General features: G+C 38.9%; 1 protein-coding gene across 27 annotated transcripts in view; it reads left to right on the forward strand.

Moving 5' to 3' along the window:
• The window catches only part of LOC131434773 (poly(rC)-binding protein 3), a 731715-nt gene that overhangs the window by 495167 nt on the left and 215594 nt on the right, over positions 1–20954 (forward strand). For all 27 annotated transcript variants that reach the window (XR_009230388.1, XM_058601873.1, XM_058601870.1 and 24 more), the window contains one exon: positions 19409–19465. Coding sequence is in view for 26 of the 27 variants with exons in the window: in XM_058601873.1 (XP_058457856.1) it covers positions 19409–19465 (57 nt within the window). In the remaining variant the exon portion in view is untranslated. The remainder of the gene's footprint in view (positions 1–19408; positions 19466–20954) is intronic.

Consider the following 20954-nt stretch of genomic DNA (forward strand, 5'->3'; position numbering starts at 1 on the left):
CCCAAAAAAGTGTGTGCACCTTGCGAAAATTGGACCATCTAAAGCGAAGCCGCGGCCAACATTTGCATGAAATCAGCTTCAAACAAATTTCTGGTGTTTTTGGTTTTGAATTTTTGGTGTTTGTTTTCGAAAAAATCACCCTTTACTACACCGACCCCGAATTGTATGCATTACAGGACGAAGATGACACGCAAATTCGAAAACAATTGGTTCAAGCATTGTTTATTCCACAATCAGCATCTACCAGACCACTGGAGAACCATCGAAAAAGTGCATAAGATGGGGAAATCGGTACCCCATGAATGCAACGACGAATGACAGTAACAAAACAGTAAAAAATTATTTTGAAACGGAAGAAATTTTTACAACCAGTAGGTGGAGATGAAAATTGGATTTATTTTGAGTATCCTAAGCGCAGAAAAAAAGATGAATTTGTGCAATTTGTTAAAAAATCATGAATTAGTCCCGTCTTAATCTAATCGATTTGGCTAGAAGACTATAGTCTGCGATTGGGTTGATCTGTGTGATATTATCTGTTATAGGCTACTGAAATCGAGTAAAACGGTTAATAGTCAACGCTATCTATCAACAACAAATGATCGAGTAGAACTGAATAATTCCGTGTATAATCACCAGAATAAAGACTGTCCCAGAAAGTATGGACGCACTTTGATTTCGCTGTAAATAATTCACAAGTGCTAGATATTCAATTTCTATTCGGTATACTGATAATATTGGACTACAACAACAGAATATTATTCTCAACATTTGCTACTTAGCCATTGTAGATTAGCTGGCGCACCTTGCGAACGTTCCTCATTAAATTCCGTACAGACTTCTTGGCGACAAGTTTTGACACTTTTTTCCAATCTTTTTCGAACTGTTGAATGGTGCCGAGACATGTTTCCTAAGATGTGCCTTCGTTATGGCCCAAAATTCCTCAATTGGTCGAAGTTGTGGGCAATTTGGTGGATTCATGACTTTTGGGTCGAAAGTGACATTTTTGGTAGTATACCATTCTACCGTTGATTTCAAGTAGTGGCAAGAAGCAAGATCTGGCCAGAAGACAACAGGATCCTTGTGGCTTCGAGTCGTGGGTAGAAGTCGTTTTTGTAAACATTCCTTGATGTATATTTCGCTGTTCATTGAAGCAGTGGTGATGAAATCTTACCGCAACTACAAATTGCTTGCCAGACCATAGCTTTCTTACCAAATTTTTCGACTTGAATCGATGTCTAGGACTGGTTTAACACTTGCCCTTCTCGCACCGTATAATATTGTGGTCCCGGCTAGAATTTGTAATCGAGTTTCACGTAGGTTTCGTCGTCCATGATTATGCAGTTCAAATTTCCAGCAAGAATCGTATTGTACAGCTTTCGAACCCTCGGCCTGATCGATTCTTCTTGTTTCGGACTACGTTTTGGTTGTTTCTGCTTCTTATAGGTTCGAAGATTCAAACGTTCTTTAGTACGAAGAACATTTGACTTCGAAGTGCCCACATTTTGGCCACATCCCCAACTGAAACCTCCTTCTTTTGCTCGAACGCCTTCAGTATACGTTTATCCAACTGAGGGTTAGCAGGACCTTTTTTTTGACCCGTTTTTGGTTTATCCTCAAAAGGTGTTATCCTCACCGAACTTCCTGATTGCATTTCGAACGGCTTTTTCACTTACTCCTTCCATTTTTGCTATCTTTCTCAGTGACAGTCCGCGTTCTGTGCACCATTCGTACACAATTTTTCGACGTTGTTCTGCTGAAAGTCCTCGCATTTCGAAACAAACTAATGAAAACGAATAAACAACTGCACAAGCGGTTAGAGAAGTGTGTAAACAACAGGACACAGCCATAAAAATTGACAGATTCTGAACCATTGCGAAATGGCAGCGGTTTTTGGTTGAGTCCATACTTTCTGGGACAGTCTTTATGCCACCAGACCGAGGTAAATAATTCTCCTTCATGACAATGCTTCGTCTTACCTGTCTTGGAGCAGAGAGAGGATTGAAAGTATTACCACATGCAGCTTACTCACCGGATCTAGCCTTTTCAGATTATTGAGCAATATTTTGCTAACTTCAAAGAAGTCAATACATAGGTCAATTCTTTCTGAGTCAAAAGATCCGGATTTTTTTTGGTGAGATAACCGTAAATTGCTGGAAAGATTAAAAACATCTGCAGAAATAACCAACTTTTCATATAAATTTTTCTTTCCGTTGTTTTTTTTATGTTTGTTTTCGAAACTCTTTGTTACTCTCTACCATCGTCAGTAATGATTGTTTTCAAGCGTTTTAGTTCTACCAAAAAAAACAGTTCGAAAGTAAAACGTTTTTCATGACATTACCGAAGCTTAATAACAAAGATATCCAAAACGAATGTAAAGATGGCCTTTGGGCAGCTCCCCAGGGTAAACATTTCGTGTGACCACGGGTCGAAGAGATGCTCCAAGAAGATTTATACGTTGAGATTATTAGAAAATTTCTTATTTGGCAAGCGATTTACAGTTGCAGACAAAAAAAAACAATTGTCCTCTCACAAAATTAATTAAAATCAAGAGATACTTTGTCGAAATCAACACCAGTTGTACTCAATAGAACCCAATCGAGAAATATTTGGCAATTGTTAAGCGCAAGCTGAAAATGAGTATGGATTTATAATAACGCAAAAAAATCAATGCCTGTCAAAGTACCGTCAAAAGGACTCGTCTGCGTGAGAAATTTCACTTTTTTCGGACCAGCAAGCACCCAAAAAGAATACTGAAATAGAATCTAGAAACACCCGGATGTAGTACGAAAAAGATCCTACGAGATACGAAAAATGCACCCTTATGGACGGCGAAACGTGTGAAGATTGATTATGAACAGTTTCACAAACAAAAGATTCCGACTTTTGATAGGTAGATAAACAATTTAATTTGAAATGAAGCTTTCAGTCAACAATTGCGATATGGTTGTTTTCGTAACCTACGCTTTTTTAGTACCTACTGGCTTCACGAAAATCCAACAGTATCTTTCACTAGAAATTTTCCTGTCAAACCAACAGTTTCTCACGTGCTCGTTTATCTTCCGTGTCCGAACCTGCCCCGCCTACATATCAGCAATTGAAATATCACTTTAAAATTTTCGTAAAGCCAGTTGCTGAATCGTTTATAACGTTTCATCGTGACACTACTCGCTCGGGGCGAAGGCATCACTACATACTCGAGCGAAGCCTGTCGGATTGCCCGCTCACTCCCCAGTCGAATTACAAAAGGGTTAACGCTGACGGAGCTCGCCTACTTCATCTCGTAACCGCCCTCACTCCCCCGCAAGAAGAAGGTCCCGATTGGTTGTGGTTCGTTCTGTGCAGTGGAATGATTTACACTGTCTATTATTAATGGCTCATTACCCGTTCGTCTTGCATTGGCGGACTTTGCCTCGGAATCTTCTGGCACTGTTTACTCAAGTTGACTGAGTCCCCCGGTCGTGTGTGTGTGTGTGTTTACTACCGACTACGGGTGGACTTTTGAATGTTTATCGGGTTTGGACTGAGATTTGTTTCGTCCGAGTTGATGCGTGACAAGTTTGTGTGAAACACTGTATGAATCTTGCCCGAGGTTATATGCTTTCACACAATTCCCGGGATAGAATGTCAACGGTTCATGCCAACTCGGTGTGTTCTTGGGATCAGTGTCCGATTGCACAAAGAGTGAGTTTCTCACTCCGATTTTAAATAAAGTTGTAAGTAAAGTTGGATTACTGTAACCCCACTATCAAACAAGTTTTCATACAATTCATGAAAACGTACTTCATCAAATGACTGGATTTCACAAGAACGAGTAAACTTTGTTGTCCGTCTATCTAGCCTTTGAGGCAAGAACATATTTATTCAGCATATTAGTTTGCAGAAATATTGTAAAATGCATAAAATATGGTATAACTCGACATGATATGATGTTGTTTTTGTTTCGCACGTCAGGTAAAACATCTTTCTTGGAACGATTTTGACTTCCCCGTGCCATTTTCGACACCGTTCTTTCTTGTCCAGAATTTCTCAATCAGTCTGAGGTTCTTAGGCAGTTGAGAGGATTAATGTCACGAGGTACCATAACGAAGTTATTCTCCTGATGTAGTTGTTTCGTCAGTTCTGTTGAGTAGTGGCGAGATGCCAAATCAACCCAAAACAGGGTGTTTTGAGAATTCTGCTTTAGGTGTGCCGCCACTAGGCGTTTTCGATTGCACTTTTTGATGAAGATATCACCATTATTATTCCCGATTGAGATAAATGTCCACATGATGACTTGTCAAACGAGACACTTATTCGACAACTTTTCTATCTTCTGTACTTCATAAAATAGCGTCTAGGCTTCCGCAGTCCTTCGTAGTGTAGAGTTTTATTACCAAGGAATTGTGGAAAGTCTGCCTGCACGTTGGCCAAACCGTTTGGTTGGTTTCCTCTAAACCCATTTTAGTCTGTCAAAAATAAGATAACGCAGCATCTGTTGTCGAGACGCCATTTTCAAAACTTCAATCCAGATGTAAACAAAATGCACGTCACCGCGAAACTGTAAGAACCCACTGACAGCTGAACCGTACTCTGAAAAAAAAATTGGATATGTTCCTACTTTCAGATCATTTTTTGATTCACTCTCTTCAGAACTCTGAACTATGAAACATTTGATTCAGATGAGGATGCCGAAACCAGTGGATTCAGTTTTTCTCGAAATAAGTAGAGGTTTTTTGAGCGTGGAGAACTTCCGATTCTCAAAAGATGGCGTATTAAAGTGTATGTAATAAATTAGTCTAAAATTGGACACAAAAATAGTTCGATGAAAAGAAATATCTCACAAGTTGGATTTTCTTCGGTATTCACTTTGAACAGTAAGTGGAATGATCCCTTGGTCATTTAGGGGTTATCCTATTTTGTGCATTGGGCACATAAACGATTTCTATACTTTATGTTTCGTCTCTCGTGAGTACATAACAGTTTATGTTGAACTGTTATGTAACCTAGCAGCTCAACATAAACCGCTAGGCAGACATAAAGTTTCCATCACCATCACCTGAATCGGCAGTTTAAGTCGAAACTCGTTTACGTTCGGCACGACAGTAAAGACGTTGCACTTCGGTGCAAATAAAAAAAGTGTTTTGTAAGTTGCAGAAACTTTATGTCTGCCTAGCGGTTTATGTTGAGCTGCTAGGTTACATAACAGTTCAACTGTTATGTACTGACGAGTCGAAGACGAAACATAAAGTATTAAGATCCCTTGTTTTTCAAACCATATTTTTATTTGGAGCATCCGTCTGTCTGTCAGAAGCAATGTTGCCAAAAAGATACCAGCAAACAAATCACCCTTTATTATTATACCGTAGGTCACTCAGAAATGACAGCCAAGATCCTCAATTTAATAGTATCTCTGTAACGAGTCAAAGCTTATCTTAAGTCGGTTTAACCACCAGAAAAAGACGAAATAAGAGCATTTTATCGTTTACGACTCTTATTCCATTCCATTGCCATTATTTCCGAAATCAGAAGTGGCTTGATCAAAATCCAATAAAACTTTCAAACGAATTTCAGTTCAAAATAAATCGGCTTGGCAATTTCTAAAAATTGACCGGTAAAAAAACAACGCGTTTTGTCGGTTACGTCTCTTATACTATTATATCTCTGGAACCAAAAGTGTTTCTTTATTTTCTTTATTTTGGGGAGCAGGGAATAGCCCGATGGAGATGAAATATAGTAATCTTTCTCTCCAGCAGACATAAAACCTCCCCATCTTTTGTATCAACAGACCACAATGATCCAACAGATAGTTGATTAGTTGAGGGAGCAGTGAGTGAGCGTATGCGAACGACGGGGTTAGAACCGGCATGTGAATCGAATTAGTGATCAAAAAGATGGTGGAAGACGAAGAAAATGAGAGGGAGGATGAATAGGTTAGTTTCGGCGAATCTGATTAGTTTCCAATGAAGATGGTGAACATTTTTTTACTGGATAGTTGAAGAATCATTGAATAGGCATTTTATCGCATCGCGAGAGATGAAAATCAAAGACCTGCGAGCAACTGTTAAACGACACATACTGAGAAACGGTTCATTATATCCGTAGTTAGTTCTAGCACGAGGGATTCGTAAAAATGGATGTGAACGAAGATTGCGACGATGGATGTCAAAGTTGACCAATCGTGGGATATCAGGGCAATCAATATGTGATTGTACTGAATCAGCGATAAAAAAAGCCTTGTAGACGTTTCTACGAATACACAGCGGATCCAGTTCGATCAGTCGGCAACGATCATAATAACTTGGAAGGTTTAATGGGTCTCTCCATGGTAGATTTCGGAGAGCAAACCTAATGAATTTGCGTTGAACAGCTTCAATACGATCAATATCAGTTTGATAAAGAGGTGACCAAACGACAGCCGTATATTCAAGCGATGATCGAACTAGTGCGCAATACAGAGTTTTCAAGCTGTGTATGTTAACGAAATGTTTGGTAATTCGAAATATGAAGCCTAAGAGTTTCGATGCCTTCGAAATCACGTAATCAATGTGATTCTTAAAATTAAGTTTATCATCAAGAATAACTCCTGAATCTTTCACGAACGATTCACGCTTAAGAACATTTTGCGAAAGATTGTAGTCATATCTTATTACTGAGTGCCTGCGGGAAAATGATATGACGGAGCATTTAGGGGCGTTTAATACCATCTTGTTGGAGTGACACCATCCCACAAATGTATTCAACTGAGCTTGCAGTGTGTTGTTCTTGTTCTTTGATCAGATGGTAGAGTTTGAAGTCATCCGCAAATGATAGTTTGAAATATTTCAGTAAGAAGTGCAGATCATTAAGGTAGAGTAAAAATATATACGGTCCTAAGTGACTTCCTTGAGGTACTCTAGAACTCACAGCAAACACATCCAATCCTGTAAAGAACCACGAAAGCCAAGTCTGTCAAGTTTATCAATTGTTAATTGATGGTTTATTTTATCAAATGCCGCTGTGAAATCAGTGTAGATAGCGTCTACCTGTAGACGAGATTGCATGGATTGTATGATAAAAGATATGTAAGTTACTAGGTTAGTAGATGTTGACCGTTTAGGCGTAAATGCGTGTTGATTTTCAGATATATAGTCGTTGCACTTATGAGTTATGAAGTCGAGAACAATGATTTCAAATAACTTGGAAACAGCACATAGGGAGGCTATTCTACGGTAATTTGTAATATCTGGTTTGTTGCCTTTCTTAAAAACCGGGAAACCGATGTTAGTCATTTGGTATTCTAACTTCATCAATGGCTCACTAGTAGTTTTCAAACGAGATTACGTTTGTCGAAATCGGATCAGCCATCTCCGAGAAATAAAATGTAGTGAAACACGGCAGCCTGATTGATCGATACTCCGTACATGTTCAGATTGCGCACGGCCAGTGCACAGTGGTCCGGATCCACAATTTAGGGGGACAAAAACATTTGTGGCTTAGCCTTATACTTTAGAGCTATGATGTCTTCGGAACAAATGATCAGTGAAAGATAAGCCATATTTTGAAGCATATGGTATTAGGGTGGTTCTAATTATTAGGGTGATGCAAAAATTATTTTCCGTATGTGTTGAGATAGAGGACTGCATCCTTCGGTAAAATTTAAGGAAAACTTATATCAAGCAACTTTGCCGAAAACACTATTGTAGTATCTCTAACGATTTTAGTGTTACAGCTATTTTAATAGATCAACTTAGGGTGTTCCTAAAAAAATCAGATTTTTTGCTCTAGTTTTCTTAATATTCACTTCTCGATTTTGGTGTCTTTGAATATCTTTTAGAGTTTGTTGAAACCAATTTTTTCATGACTAGCGCATTCAGGTAGCGTTTTCTGAACCGAAGTTATGAGCAAAACTAGTTCAAAAACAGATCATTTTTAAACTGCTATATCTAACATTGGAGCAAACGAAAAAAAATCGGTTTCTTTCATTTGATAGAAAATACGCGGAGGCGAGGCGGAGGAGATATTTTTTTAAATTTTTCAAATTGTGTTCAAACATTGGGTTTTTTCATTGAAAAATGCTCTTTCATGTAAGACATTTATTAGCTATACATATTAAAATAAGGTATTGCTGTCTTCTAGCGTGTTAATGTTTATTCAGCTGCATAATCGGGAAGATGGAGTAAACTCACGTTGGTTGTTACTCTATTCGATAATGCTATTACAGGATCAGACGTTAAAAGAAATCGTTTTAATACATCCTCTAGATTCACTAAACGATTGAAGTTCTGCGGATGGAACTGCCTATACTTGCGAATTGATTTATTTCGACTCTCTTGCGCTTCTTTGCTGTACATTATTTGCTATCTGTTTGATTCTCTTGCGATTGATTGTTGAGCAAGAAGGCTGGATAATCTGGAACAACAATTATCCTTCATCTGTTTCCCTTTGCTGCCCAGAATAATAATCTTTCAAAAGGAAAACACGGAACTAACAGCAGGAAGTGGACAAAGTAAATGCAGAAATTGCCGAGCTTTCTCCCACAGTACTGGGGAAAGTATTTGTATCAACGAAGCTAGTGTTCTGCCTGAACGATACGAAAGTGTTAAACGACATAACAGGCATACACTCCCAAGCTTGGTACATATGCAAGCGCTCAGGAAAAGCTCTGAATTTTTCAAGAACTGAAACAAATGAGAATAATCCAAACAAATATCAAATTGGAATTTCGCCTCTACACGCAATGATTCGATCTATGGAACTTTGGCTAAAAGTGAGTTATTGTTTGCACATTGAGAAACCGACATGGTGCGTGTCCCGACAAAATTAGCATGTCAAGGAGCAAGAGACAAACATACTAACGGCATTAAAAGAGCAGCTAGGGTTACGTATTAGCAAAGACATCATATTAACAAGATATCCAGCTCGCACATTTCCAGAATAAATCATTGGAAACATCCTTTTTTGCGAGCATGGTGTCCTCAGGTGAGTCCGCATCGAATCTCGTACATAGAAGTAGGGAAGAGATATGTCAAATTCTTGCGCCCAAAAATAGCAGCACTGCGCACCCACACAATTGACATGATATGTTGAATGTGATGCCTTGCGATGACGTTCCTATACTGAAGATTGATTTCGCTCCAAGCTGACAGGGTCTGGCATTGGTGAACCATTACCTGGAGGCGGCCCGTAGATTTTTCAAAGAATATAACACAGTAGCGCAAATCATAGAGTTAAATGGAAATATACTTGAACGGTTTTTTTATAATCTTAACGTTGATAAACAGCAATGTGAAGATTTCGGTACCTGCTTTCCAGGAGTTTACTGAACAAACAAGAATTCGTTTTGTGGAGCTGTATGGATGGTATGCTCTGTCGCCAACCGTGCATAAACTTCTGGTGCATGGGATTGCAATTATAAAACATGCTTTGCTTCCTATTGGTATGTACAGTAATGAAGCGCAAGAGAGTCGAAATAAATCAATTCGCAAGTATAGGCAGTTCCATCTGCAGAAATTCAATCGTTTAGTGAATCTAGAGGATGTATTCTATTAACGTCTGATCCTGTAATAGCATTATCGAATAGAGTAACAACCAACGTGAGTGTACTCCATCTTCCCGATTATGCAGCTGAATTAACATTTTTAATTTTAACACGCTAGAAGACAGCAATACCTTATTTTAATATGTATAGCTAATAAATGTCTTACATGATAGAGCATTTTTCAATGAAAAAACCCAATGTTTGAACACAATTTAAAAAATTTAAAAAAATATCTCCTCCGCCATTTTTTCTATAAACATGCTTGAAAGTATTTTCTATCAAATGAAAGAAACCGATTTTTTTTTCGTTTGCTCCAATGTTAGATATAGCAGTTTAAAAATGATCTGTTTTTGAACTAGTTTTGCTCATAACTTCGGTTCAGAAAACGCTACCTGAATGCGCTAGTCATGAAAAAATTGGTTTCAACAAACTCTAAAAGATATTCAAAGACACCAAAATCGAGAAGTGAATATTAAGAAAACTAGAGCAAAAAATCTGATTTTTTTAGGAACACCCTAAGTTGATCTATTAAAATAGCTGTAACACTAAAATCGTTAGAGATACTACAATAGTGTTTTCGGCAAAGTTGCTTGATATAAGTTTTCCTTAAATTTTACCGAAGGATGCAGTCCTATATCTCAACACATACGGAAAATAATTTTTGCATCACCCTAATAATTAGAACCACCCTAATACCATATGCTTCAAAATATGGCTTATCTTTCACTGATCATTTGTTCCGAAGACATTATAGCTCTAAAGTATAAGGCTAAGCCACAAATGTTTTTGTCCCCCTAAATTGTGGATCCGGACCACTGTGCAGTGTCCCAAGGTAATTTTCACGACATTCTGGTCAAATCGGGTAAATTTTATGTTTTTTCGTAAAATCCGATCAATTTTACCTTATACTTCCATGCTCCTTGCTACACTCCCTCACCCTTGGAATAACGTAATAATCTCCTTTGACATAAAATACTATCTGTATTTGTCAAGAAGCATCGTTTCTCGTCGAAAAAATTCTATACAGAACTCCCCTTTTTTAGTGAAGTTACTACAGTTCTTCTATATGATTGTTTTTATTACCACCTCTGAATAGTATAGAAAGTATCTGAGCTCGTCATAAAGTATCGATTCCCACCTTTTGTACATGTGCCAAAATTTTGCGATGCATTGAAACTAACAATAGCAATACTTTCTAGCACGATGGAAGATGAAAATTTAATTCTAAAACTCTTTTATTACCGTCTAAACCTAACTACCTTCCTTCAAATGCTCTGTGGATCATCTGAAGTGCAAATAATATCTGTATTTAGTATCGATTTTTGTAAAAAAAAATCTATCAACTTTACTTTAAACCTTCCACCCCACAAATACCCATAAAAACATTCGAGTTTTTCAAAAAGTATGTATGTTCTTCAAAAAGTATCGATTCTCTTCAAATTAGTTAAGTTTCGTCATTACTCCACTTCCTCATCTTAAGGACACTTGCTACACACTCTTCCCGTCCAGCAAGAAGTACCTGTGGCAAGTTTTATAGCAACCCGTTCAGTAGTTCCAAAATTATTCCTTTACAAACATTACAACCCCCACCCCTACACTTTTAAGAGGCCCTTACTACATCCACTCCCCTTATAATAATATCTAAGATGTGAAAAATGTATCTATTGTATTCAAAAAGCATCGATTCTCGTCAAATTATATAAATTTTCTCATGACCCCCTGCAAATGACACTTGCAACGCTTCCTGCCCTATTAAAATACCCTTATGACCATCTTCAAAAAGCAAGAAGTGCCTGTGCCAAGTTTAGTGGCAATTCGTTCAGTAGTTTCGGAGTTATGTCGTTACATACATTATACCACCTTTTGTAGAGGCCCTTACTACATTCACCCCCCTAAATATGTCTATGATCTTTAAAAAGTATCGCTTCTCGTCAAATAAGAAAACAAAATTGTTTTGACCCCTCCCCTTTCAACGACCCTTGCTACGCTCTCTTACCCATAAAAATACACTTATGACCATCTCTGAAGAGCAAGAAGTATCTGTGCCAAGTTTCATAGCAATCCGTTCAGCAGTTTCGAAGTTATACAGTTACAAACATTACACCCACCTTTTTAAAAGCACTTGCTACATCCACCCTCCATATAACCATATCTAAGATATGCAAAATGATTTTATTGATATCGCAAAGTTATGTTTCTTGTCAAATTAGACAATTTTTTTCCATCTACCGTTTTAGTGATATCGCAAAAATATGATTCTCGTCAAATTAGATAAATTTTTTCGTGAAACGAATTTTCGAACTTTTGATCGAACGCTCTTCATCAAGTTCCGGACAAGCGTTGCATCGCATTTTTGGACACTTGAGCCCAAATTTTTTTGAACTCCTGCATGTTCCCAGCTTCTTGAAGACCCTCTTCACGATTGCCCACCCCGGTAACCAATAAGCACATACTAATGCCGCAATATGACAGCAAACAATCGCTAATTGGCATTTCAATCGCACTTGAGACTGATTTAAGGCCGACTTTGGCAAAATATACGGCAATTCATAGATTATGCTTATTTATGGCTGGTATGCATTCTGATAGCTGAGTTCTAATTGATTTACAACAGATGAGCTTTCAGAATGCAGATATAGAGCTTTAAGCATTTTTGGTGCCCATAAAAGGCTAATTAAATGCCATTATTAGTGCTTACTGGTTATCTGGGCAGTAACGTTCGATGGGTCGAATCTGAGGGCAATTTGGTGGATTGATATTTTTCTCAACGAAATTTATACCCTTTTCCGCAAGCCAATTGACAGTGGTTTTGGCATAGTGAGCCGACGCTAAATCCGGCCAAAACAGTGGAGGTGTACTATGCTTCTTATATAAAAGCAGCAATCTCTTCTGGAGACACTCAGATTTCTTCATTTATAGTTCCGGTTGTGTAAAAAATGGTTGACTTCAAACCACAGGAAAATATTGCTTGCCATAACAGTACCTTTCGACCGAATTTCTTCACTTGAATCGACCTGTCCGCATCGCCCACATCCTCACCAACGACGACAGTAAAGTATTGTGGACCTGGAAGGGTTTTTGAGTCCTCCGTTACATAAGTCTCATCGTCCATTAAAACGCATGCATCCGGACACTGCAAAAGACGCGAATACTATTTCCGGGCCCTTGTTGCTGCTCGCTTCTTCTGTTCTACACTTTGTTTCGAAATTTTCCGTTTCTTGTAGGTCTTCAGGCGATTTCACCTCTTGATTCGCTGGACCATTCCGACACTTGTTCCTGCCTTTTTGGCCAAATCACGTATTGACATTGATTTGTTCTTCATGATTAGAGACACCACTTTCTGGTTGAAAGAGCCGGGTTTTCTGCCTCTTCCTGGTAGCTCATCCAAAGAATAGTGTTCCCCAAACTTATTAATGATGGTTTTAACACTGGCATGATGAATTCCAAACCGCTTCGCCAATTTTCGCACAGTAATACCCTTCTCACTTAGCCATGTGTCCAGAACCTTAATTTTCACTTCCTTTTCAATACGCGACATCTTTAAAACGCAGAATTTCAAACGCACAAACGAGTAAACAAACGAAAGCTGACAGCCAAACGCACAGCATGCTGTGATCTAAGTATAAAAACCCATCACAAATACATGCGTAAAACACAAATGTGTGTGGACAGCTTCTTTTCGATACATTCCTTATACAAGTCACAAGACGTTACGGTCGATCGAATCGTTTTTCGCATCCACCATATTCGCAAGATTTAGCCCCCAACCAGAATTATTTGTTCTTTGCTAAAAAAAAGATGCTTGCTGGAAAGATATTCGCATTGAATGATGAGGTCATCGTTGAAACTTAAGCATTTTTTGAGACTAAGAAATGATCGTTGTATAAAAATGGTGTAAAAATTATGGATCGCCATTGGAACAAATGTATTACTTTTCAAAAATGAATATTGATATATTGATGAATGAAATCAAAAAGTGGTTGATTTGCCCATCTGATCGACGTGTTAGATTCCGGTAAACCGACCGATCGATTGAGACTTTACCTAAAACAGTATCATAAAGCGCAAAAAGCTTTTGTCCTACTGCGTCTCGCACCGGATATGGTAGGAAGCGAACTGAAACCACAGTCCTTTGTTATAAGGAGTCTCTCAAGCACCTGTTCCGACATAATGTGTGTCTCTGGGATTGCAAAGATTCGTGAAGGGCTTTCAATCACATGCGTTGACATGTTGTAGCCCGGCTCGTCGACAGCTAAAATCAATGTTCCGACCCGTGCACTTGCATAGCGGGGCAGCTGGAAGAAAGGAGGGGATGAAAAAAAAATCGATAATCCCAACCCGTGCACTCCCAGCTTCAGGATCACGTGAGATGCTGACGTGCACATAATTAAAATAATTAATTTCCTAGCGTTGGATCAGAGACTGCTGCTCGCGTCTCGTCTCCGAACCTGCCTGAAGAACGATTGCCGTGCGAACGAAGATGAAGTAAATAAGGTTTTTCCCGTAGCTTTCAGCCTGGCACGGGCCCGGTGCAGTGATGATCCCTGCATGAATTGCTGGTTTGTCGCGTATATGCTGAAGTTCCACTCCGGGCGGGTGCGCTGCTGGTGCTGGTGGCTTTGTAAACGAGTCCCTTATGCTGGTGTTTTATGTTTCCTCACGGGTTGGTTGCAGAAATATGGTACTGGTGAAAAAAACTCTCTCCCCTGAGGGGAGGGGTCCCCTCACCACCACATGTGATACGGGTAAGATTCTACCAAGTGCCAAGGCTTATTTGGGCTGGTGGATAAATGAACGGGGACCGATGCCATTGTTGTGCCAGTTTATTGTCTGTGAGGTGAGCAGCGGACAGCTGCTATGTGGGAGGTTTTTCTTCTGTTTCTTCTGTTTGGTGAGGAAGTGCCCTGGTATGTCTGGCTTATGATCAGTGGTCGGTGAAACACCGCGTGAAATCCCACAGTTCACTCGGTGATGCTCGTTAATTATGATCGTCAGTGGTTGTTTCGTTTTCCACAAACTTCTTAGTTTGTCTATTTCCAATTAGTTCCCACTTTTACTTAAACTTTTGAATATCCGAAGCACAAATTTAAACTCGTTTTCATCACACTGCTGCAGGATCCAGAATCTGGAATTAAAAAAATCAAGTGTATGTATACTGCATTAGCTATTGTTTGAATAAGACCGAATATGTCTTACATAGAACAAATACACACTTGCAAACGTAACACCTGTTATCAACTCAAATCCAACACTTCGTTTAAACATTTACGTGTGTATTGATTTACAGACGCCCATCGCTTTCGGCACGGCTCGTAAACATGTATCAATTTTACGCATCAAAAAACCAAATTCCAATAGAATTTTACAGTCGATTGCTCTAAATACACACTTGCGATGATTTTCCGACGAAGTAATAAAAGTTTCCTTTTGAAATAAATAATGTGTGTATATTTCCGTCGTTTGGGTGAACTGCAAACCATCCTGCTCGTCTTCTGCTGGGTCCCATTCATTCAAGATTGTCAAAGTCAATTGAGCACGGATTTGTTTATGAAATTCGACTAACTGTCCGCTTGTAGGGGTTTGCATTAAGGATGGAACTTGAAGTACAAGTAGCCCATCTTATCTGCAGCGTAAATAGCAACTTGCTCGAAACTCTATCTGAAGTCTTTCGAGTGTGTTTACTTAAGTAGCTGCTTGCTTCGTTTTCACCAGTCGTCATCAGCCTGAACAAATAGAATCTTCTCCGGCGAGAGTGTATATTCAAAGAACATGGTATCTACGTACTTCAGAAGGTTATCATATTGGCTCTATGTTTGACCGATTTTGAACCGTTCGAGCGAATGGATTTTGGGTATAATTAACCTAATTTGACGGCGTAGATTGCCGCGCTCGGCGGAAAGTGAATATCAATCATTTACTAATTGAAGGGAACAAAAATAAATGAATAATTTATCGTTTTAACCTGCCAGTGATATTCCATATCCCAAGGCCAGGCTGTCTCCTCCGCCTACTTAAGAAGGGCTACATTCAATAGGACAAAAGGGTGATTTATTTACTTTCTTTCCCTTATAAAGTCAAGAAGTCCGCGTTCGGATTACCCAACGAAACACAGACAGGAAAGAATATATTGATGAAATATGAAACTTGTAAAGAAGTATGTCAACGACAGAGTTTTTTTTTTCGGTCGGTGCAGTAATGACGGGTGTTTTTTAGAAAGTATATTTTTCAATAGGCATTACTCTATTGTCTGAAAGTTGTTTTGACAGTGTAAAGTGACGTTTCTACTCAGTATTGTTTGGCAAGTCATCATGAATAGGTTAACTCCAGAACAACCCTTCCAAATCGTGGAAATTTATTTTCAAAATCAGTGTTCAATTAAAACTGTTTATAGCGTAAAATTTTCTTCGGTCGATGACTCGCATTTTTGGTTGAATGAATATGTCAACAAAAAAATTGCCATATTTGGAACAAAAATAATCCACAAGCTGTTCAAGAATTACTGATGCATCTTGATAAATGTACTGTTTGGTGTGGTCTATGGGCTGGTGGAATCATCGGTCCTTATTTTCTGTTTAAATGAGGAAGGACGACGCGTTACCGTGAATGGAAATCGATACAGAACCATGAATAATTAATTTTTGTTGCCAAATCTTCAAGATATGGATGTGGACGAAATGTGGTTTCAACAGGATGGGGTGCCACTTATCACACTACGGCCGAAACAATCGACTTATTGAAAGAACATTCAAACGACAACATTATTTCGAGAAATGGACCGGTGATTTGGTCTCCGCGTTCGTGTGATTTCACGCCGCTCGATTATTTTTTCGTGGTGATATGTTGATAAACCAGCAACGATTGATGATTTGGAAACTAATATTCAACGTGTCATTGCTGAAATAAACCCTCAAATGCTGGAAAAAGTGATGGAAAATCAGACAACCAGAATGACCTTTGTGAAAAATAGTCGTTGGGACCATATGCCCGAAATCATATTTAAATGTTAAATTCCAAGAAATTATCTACCAAATTAATATAAAGAGTGTATCGAAAAGTAGTTAGCAATATTGATTATCGAATAAAAAAGCGAAAAGAAAAACATATTTTGACATCTGTTTTCGATATATTGTAGAAAAATTACATTTTTATGCATTTCACTGATTATAATGAAGAAAATCCTAGTTTCTGTGAAACGCTCGCACTTTGGACTTGACATTCTTCATTAAATTCTGCACAGTTACTTTTGTGACTTTCCTGGTGGCAGCTGTCCAGTTTTTTTTGAGCTCCTGCATGTTTTGGGACACTGTACCTTCCTTCCGAAAGTGCCGCTTGACAATTGCCCAATATCTTTCAATTGGCCGAAGATCCGGGCAGTTCGGTGGGTTGATGTCCTTTTCCACGAATTGTACATTATTTTTTGACAACCACTGTAGAACGGAGTTGGTGTAGTGGACTGAAGCCAAATCCGACCAGAAGAGAGAAGGAGCCTTATGCTTTCTGTACAGTGGCAGCATTCTCTTCTTCAAACATTCTTCCTCGTACACCTTGGCGTTAATTGTGCCCTTCGTGAAGAAAATCGACGACCGCAAACCACAGGTACAAATTGCTTGCCAGACCAACACCTTCTGTCCGAACTTTTCCATCACCACCGTGGTGTCAGCGTCGTCCAGGTCCTGGTACACCTATTTGGTATAATATTGCATTCCGGGCAGCGTTCGAGAGTCTTCCTTGGCGTAGGTTTCGTCGTCGATCAGGATGCATCCGTCTTTATTCTGTAGAATCCGGTTATACAGTTTTCGTGCTCTTGTTTTGGCCTGAACTTGCTGCACCAGGGACTTTTGCGGCACCTTCTGTTTCTTGTACGTTTTCAGGGAGTTCCGAACTTTAATCCGTTGAATCATCCCGATGCTGGTTGAACTGCTTGGCCAAATCCCGTGTCGACGCCGATGGGTTTTTCCTGATGTACTCAACCACTTTTAAGTCCCGTCCGTGCTGGCTGGGACACGTTTTCCTACCGGATCGGGGCAAATCCTTCATGGAAAGGGTCGAACTTCTCGATAATATTTTTGACACTGGTGTGGTGCACTTTCACCCGTTTTGCAATTTCGTTGTCCGTGACACCACTTTCTATGCACCAAGTGTGCAGAATTTTCTTTCGCGTCCGGATCAATTCGACTCATCATTGAAACGATAAACCAAAGCGAAACCAATCGATTGCGCAGCTGTTATTGACATGTGAACAAACATGTCACCGCGAAACACGCTGCAAAAAATTAAGCCATTTCAGAGTAATAACTGTTTGAATGTTGCTAACTATTTATCGATACACTCCTTATCAGAACAAAACTCTGGAAGTTATGGACCTTTATCTTTTCTCATCTTTATTATTTTTACGTTTCGTCTTTGACTCATCAGTGCAGAGCAGTTCAAATTGAACTGCTTAGTGCTAAACTCGGCAGTTTAATTTGAACCACTAAGCAGACGTAAGGTTTCTGTTATTTACAGAACACTTTTTGGTTTTGCAACGGAGTGCAATGTCTTTTCTGACGTGCCGAACGAAAACGTGTTTTCGACTATTTCTGGACGATGCAGGTTTGGTCATTTAGGGGTTAGCCAAATTTTTGGTTATAACCGTTTTTATTATTTTACGTTTTCGTCTTCTTATCTTATCATATTGCGAAGAGACCAAAGCTCGGCGCACAGGCCCAAGAGTTGTTCTTCGATTGACTTGAAAATTTGACATAACATTCTTGAAATTATAACAAAATACAAAGTAAAACCGCCCTATAGAAAGTTACATTGTTTCCTTCGTTTTAAAAGTCCTTGTCCATCGTCATTAAAATTACTTTATGAATTATTTTCAAATTTTGCACACATTTTCTTTCTACATACACATTATCCAACCCCAACGTTTTCCTTTTTATTTTTTGTTAGGTTTTAGTTTTGGTTTGAAAATCGCAGTTTTCCACAAAAAAATCAAAATGTATCGCTCTAGAAAAACATCTGCTAAAACTATGTAGCTCTGATTTTATGACTTCTGATAATTCTGCGCTGAGATACAGTGAACAAAACACAAATCATGATTTCTAAAACGCTCCCTCGAAAATACTTCTTCACCCGCTTATTTCTCATTAGTTTTCCACGAAAAAAATACAAAATGTTGTTTGAATGATGCTTTTTATTATGCGAAAATTTGATTTTTTTTAACGGAAGCTCTAAAAAAGTTTTGCAAAAATGGTGTTATTTTTTCATCCGTTAGACCCTACCTCCCCTTTAACTGTAAAAATTTCATTAGAATATCCGTTACGTTCGTTATTTATAAGACTCATATACAACTTTTTCTTCAAATAATACATACAGAAAATACAATAAATATTACAGGTTTTGTGTATCACTAATTTCTATATAAAAGTCATGTTTCAAACATATTCAATAGCGTTTGTTATCGTGTGCCATTAAGTCAAGGGTCAATTTAATTATGGGCAAAACTACAATTACGAAGGTTTATTGCACATATCGATTCAAACAGTTCGAACCGAACTTCACATTATGATAATTAATCATGCAATGCTCCGGTCTATTCAAAATGTGGGCAATTGAATACCACCCATCCTGCGAATCTCGGCAGGTGCCGCCACCTCGCACGATTGCACGATTCACCTTCTTCTTCTGTTGGACCTTCTCCGATTGGCCTACCGATTTATTCTCCCAACACGGCGCAAAATGTGCTCTGTGTACACAAACTTCTAACGAACACAATTGCCGTAACGATTTGCTGCGATCCTTATCTGATGGCCATTTTTCTCACCCGGCTGTCTATGCTCTATTACATACCGATTCCGGAAGATTTTCCGCGTACAATCTTTTCTCAACAAACTTTTTTTTTTCTTTTCTCTCTCCCTCTATTTACAGGAAGTCGGAAGTATAATTGGCAAAAAAGGAGAAATCGTCAAACGTTTCAGGGAAGAGGTAAGTGTTGCTTTTCTTTCCTAGCACGTAGCGTCTGACGACACGAACTGTCACTTCCGGACCCTCCCTGAAGTGATAGCAATTCTGTTCCGCTTACACAACTTTCTGTTGGTAAATCATGGCCTCCATTTCCGTAGTGTGTCGCTGGGGAAAGGCCGTTTGGTATAATGGACGATTGGCATAATTTATACAGAGAGCAACCAGCAATTCGCTAGCCCACGTGAATTGATTTTAGTGATTTTTCCTTTTTTTTAGAACTAACAACATTCATTACTAAAACTCTTTCTGATTGTTTTTGCACTTTTATCAAGTGTAACAATGAAGGCGAATTTTTGATAGATTGGATACAAATTTTAGAGATTTTATTATTCCCCAACTCTTCTGTTACTAGAATGTAAGTTAACAAATGTATACTTTGAAGAAGGTGCAATAATTTACATTGAAACGTCAGAATATTCAAAAAAATTGCTAGTTGATATAGATCATATAGATTGAAGTTCAGAAACATTTTTTTCTCGTTAAAGACAAGTTGTTTTATGCCTCACAAATTTATACCTAAAAACTTTTATGTCTATATGGGACAGCCCGATTACACAGTTTGCTTCCAAAGTCCGACACCGACCAGTTGCCTGTCTGCTTTATTGTCGGTCATTGTTGATTGAACCTTTTGCTCCCGTAAGCAGCCTAGGGCGAAGGGAGGGAGCCGGACGAGTTAAGTGCAAACTACATCCGAACAGCAAACAAGAAGGAAAAGCAGTCTGCCACTAGGAGGACGTATCGTTGCGATTATCACGTTTCGAAAATTCTTGTAAGTTCACTTGTCGTACTCCGACCTGCCAGTCAAAGAGTTTGAAATCCGAAGGATGAAAACCATTGCCACGAGAGGAGGAGGAGGTTACCGATACGACGATATTGCATGTTTCTCTGTTTGTGTGCTGTCATCCTTCGAACCATTTGCCGACTCCATCAAAGCGGATTTTGAGTAGATTGTTTTTCTAGTTTGAAGCACACTGCAGAGGGATGATTCCCCTCCCCTTCGTCCCCCCGGTCCCCTCTCTACCTTCTCCATCAAACGCAGCGTCAATATTGCTTGTTTCGGCTGCACCGACATCGCAATCGCGTGCGTTTCTCGTGGATGAATAATCAGCCGTCTGCTTTACCTCTATGAGAATAAATATACACGCACATACACACCCGCAAACACACAACCGTCGGAGCAGTGATTGATGATTCACGTGGTATGAGCTACTGTGAGTGCGAAGGTCAAAATAATAATCTGCGAGCAGATGATTCCGAAGAAGGCGGCGCCACCACCACACCACATCGTTTATTTATGGCCGCTGTTTCTGGTTATGCTTTGGAGAATTGAGCTGGAGAAAAATGTTGTTTAATCAATTGTGGGATTATGTTCAATATTTCAAAGGCGAAAATTTTTAAAATGATGAGTTTAAAAATTTAACATATTTTTTCATCATTGTACAATCATTTT

The sequence above is a fragment of the Malaya genurostris genome, chromosome 3 (assembly GCF_030247185.1).
Source record: "Malaya genurostris strain Urasoe2022 chromosome 3, Malgen_1.1, whole genome shotgun sequence".
Lineage (NCBI taxonomy): Eukaryota > Metazoa > Arthropoda > Insecta > Diptera > Culicidae > Malaya > Malaya genurostris.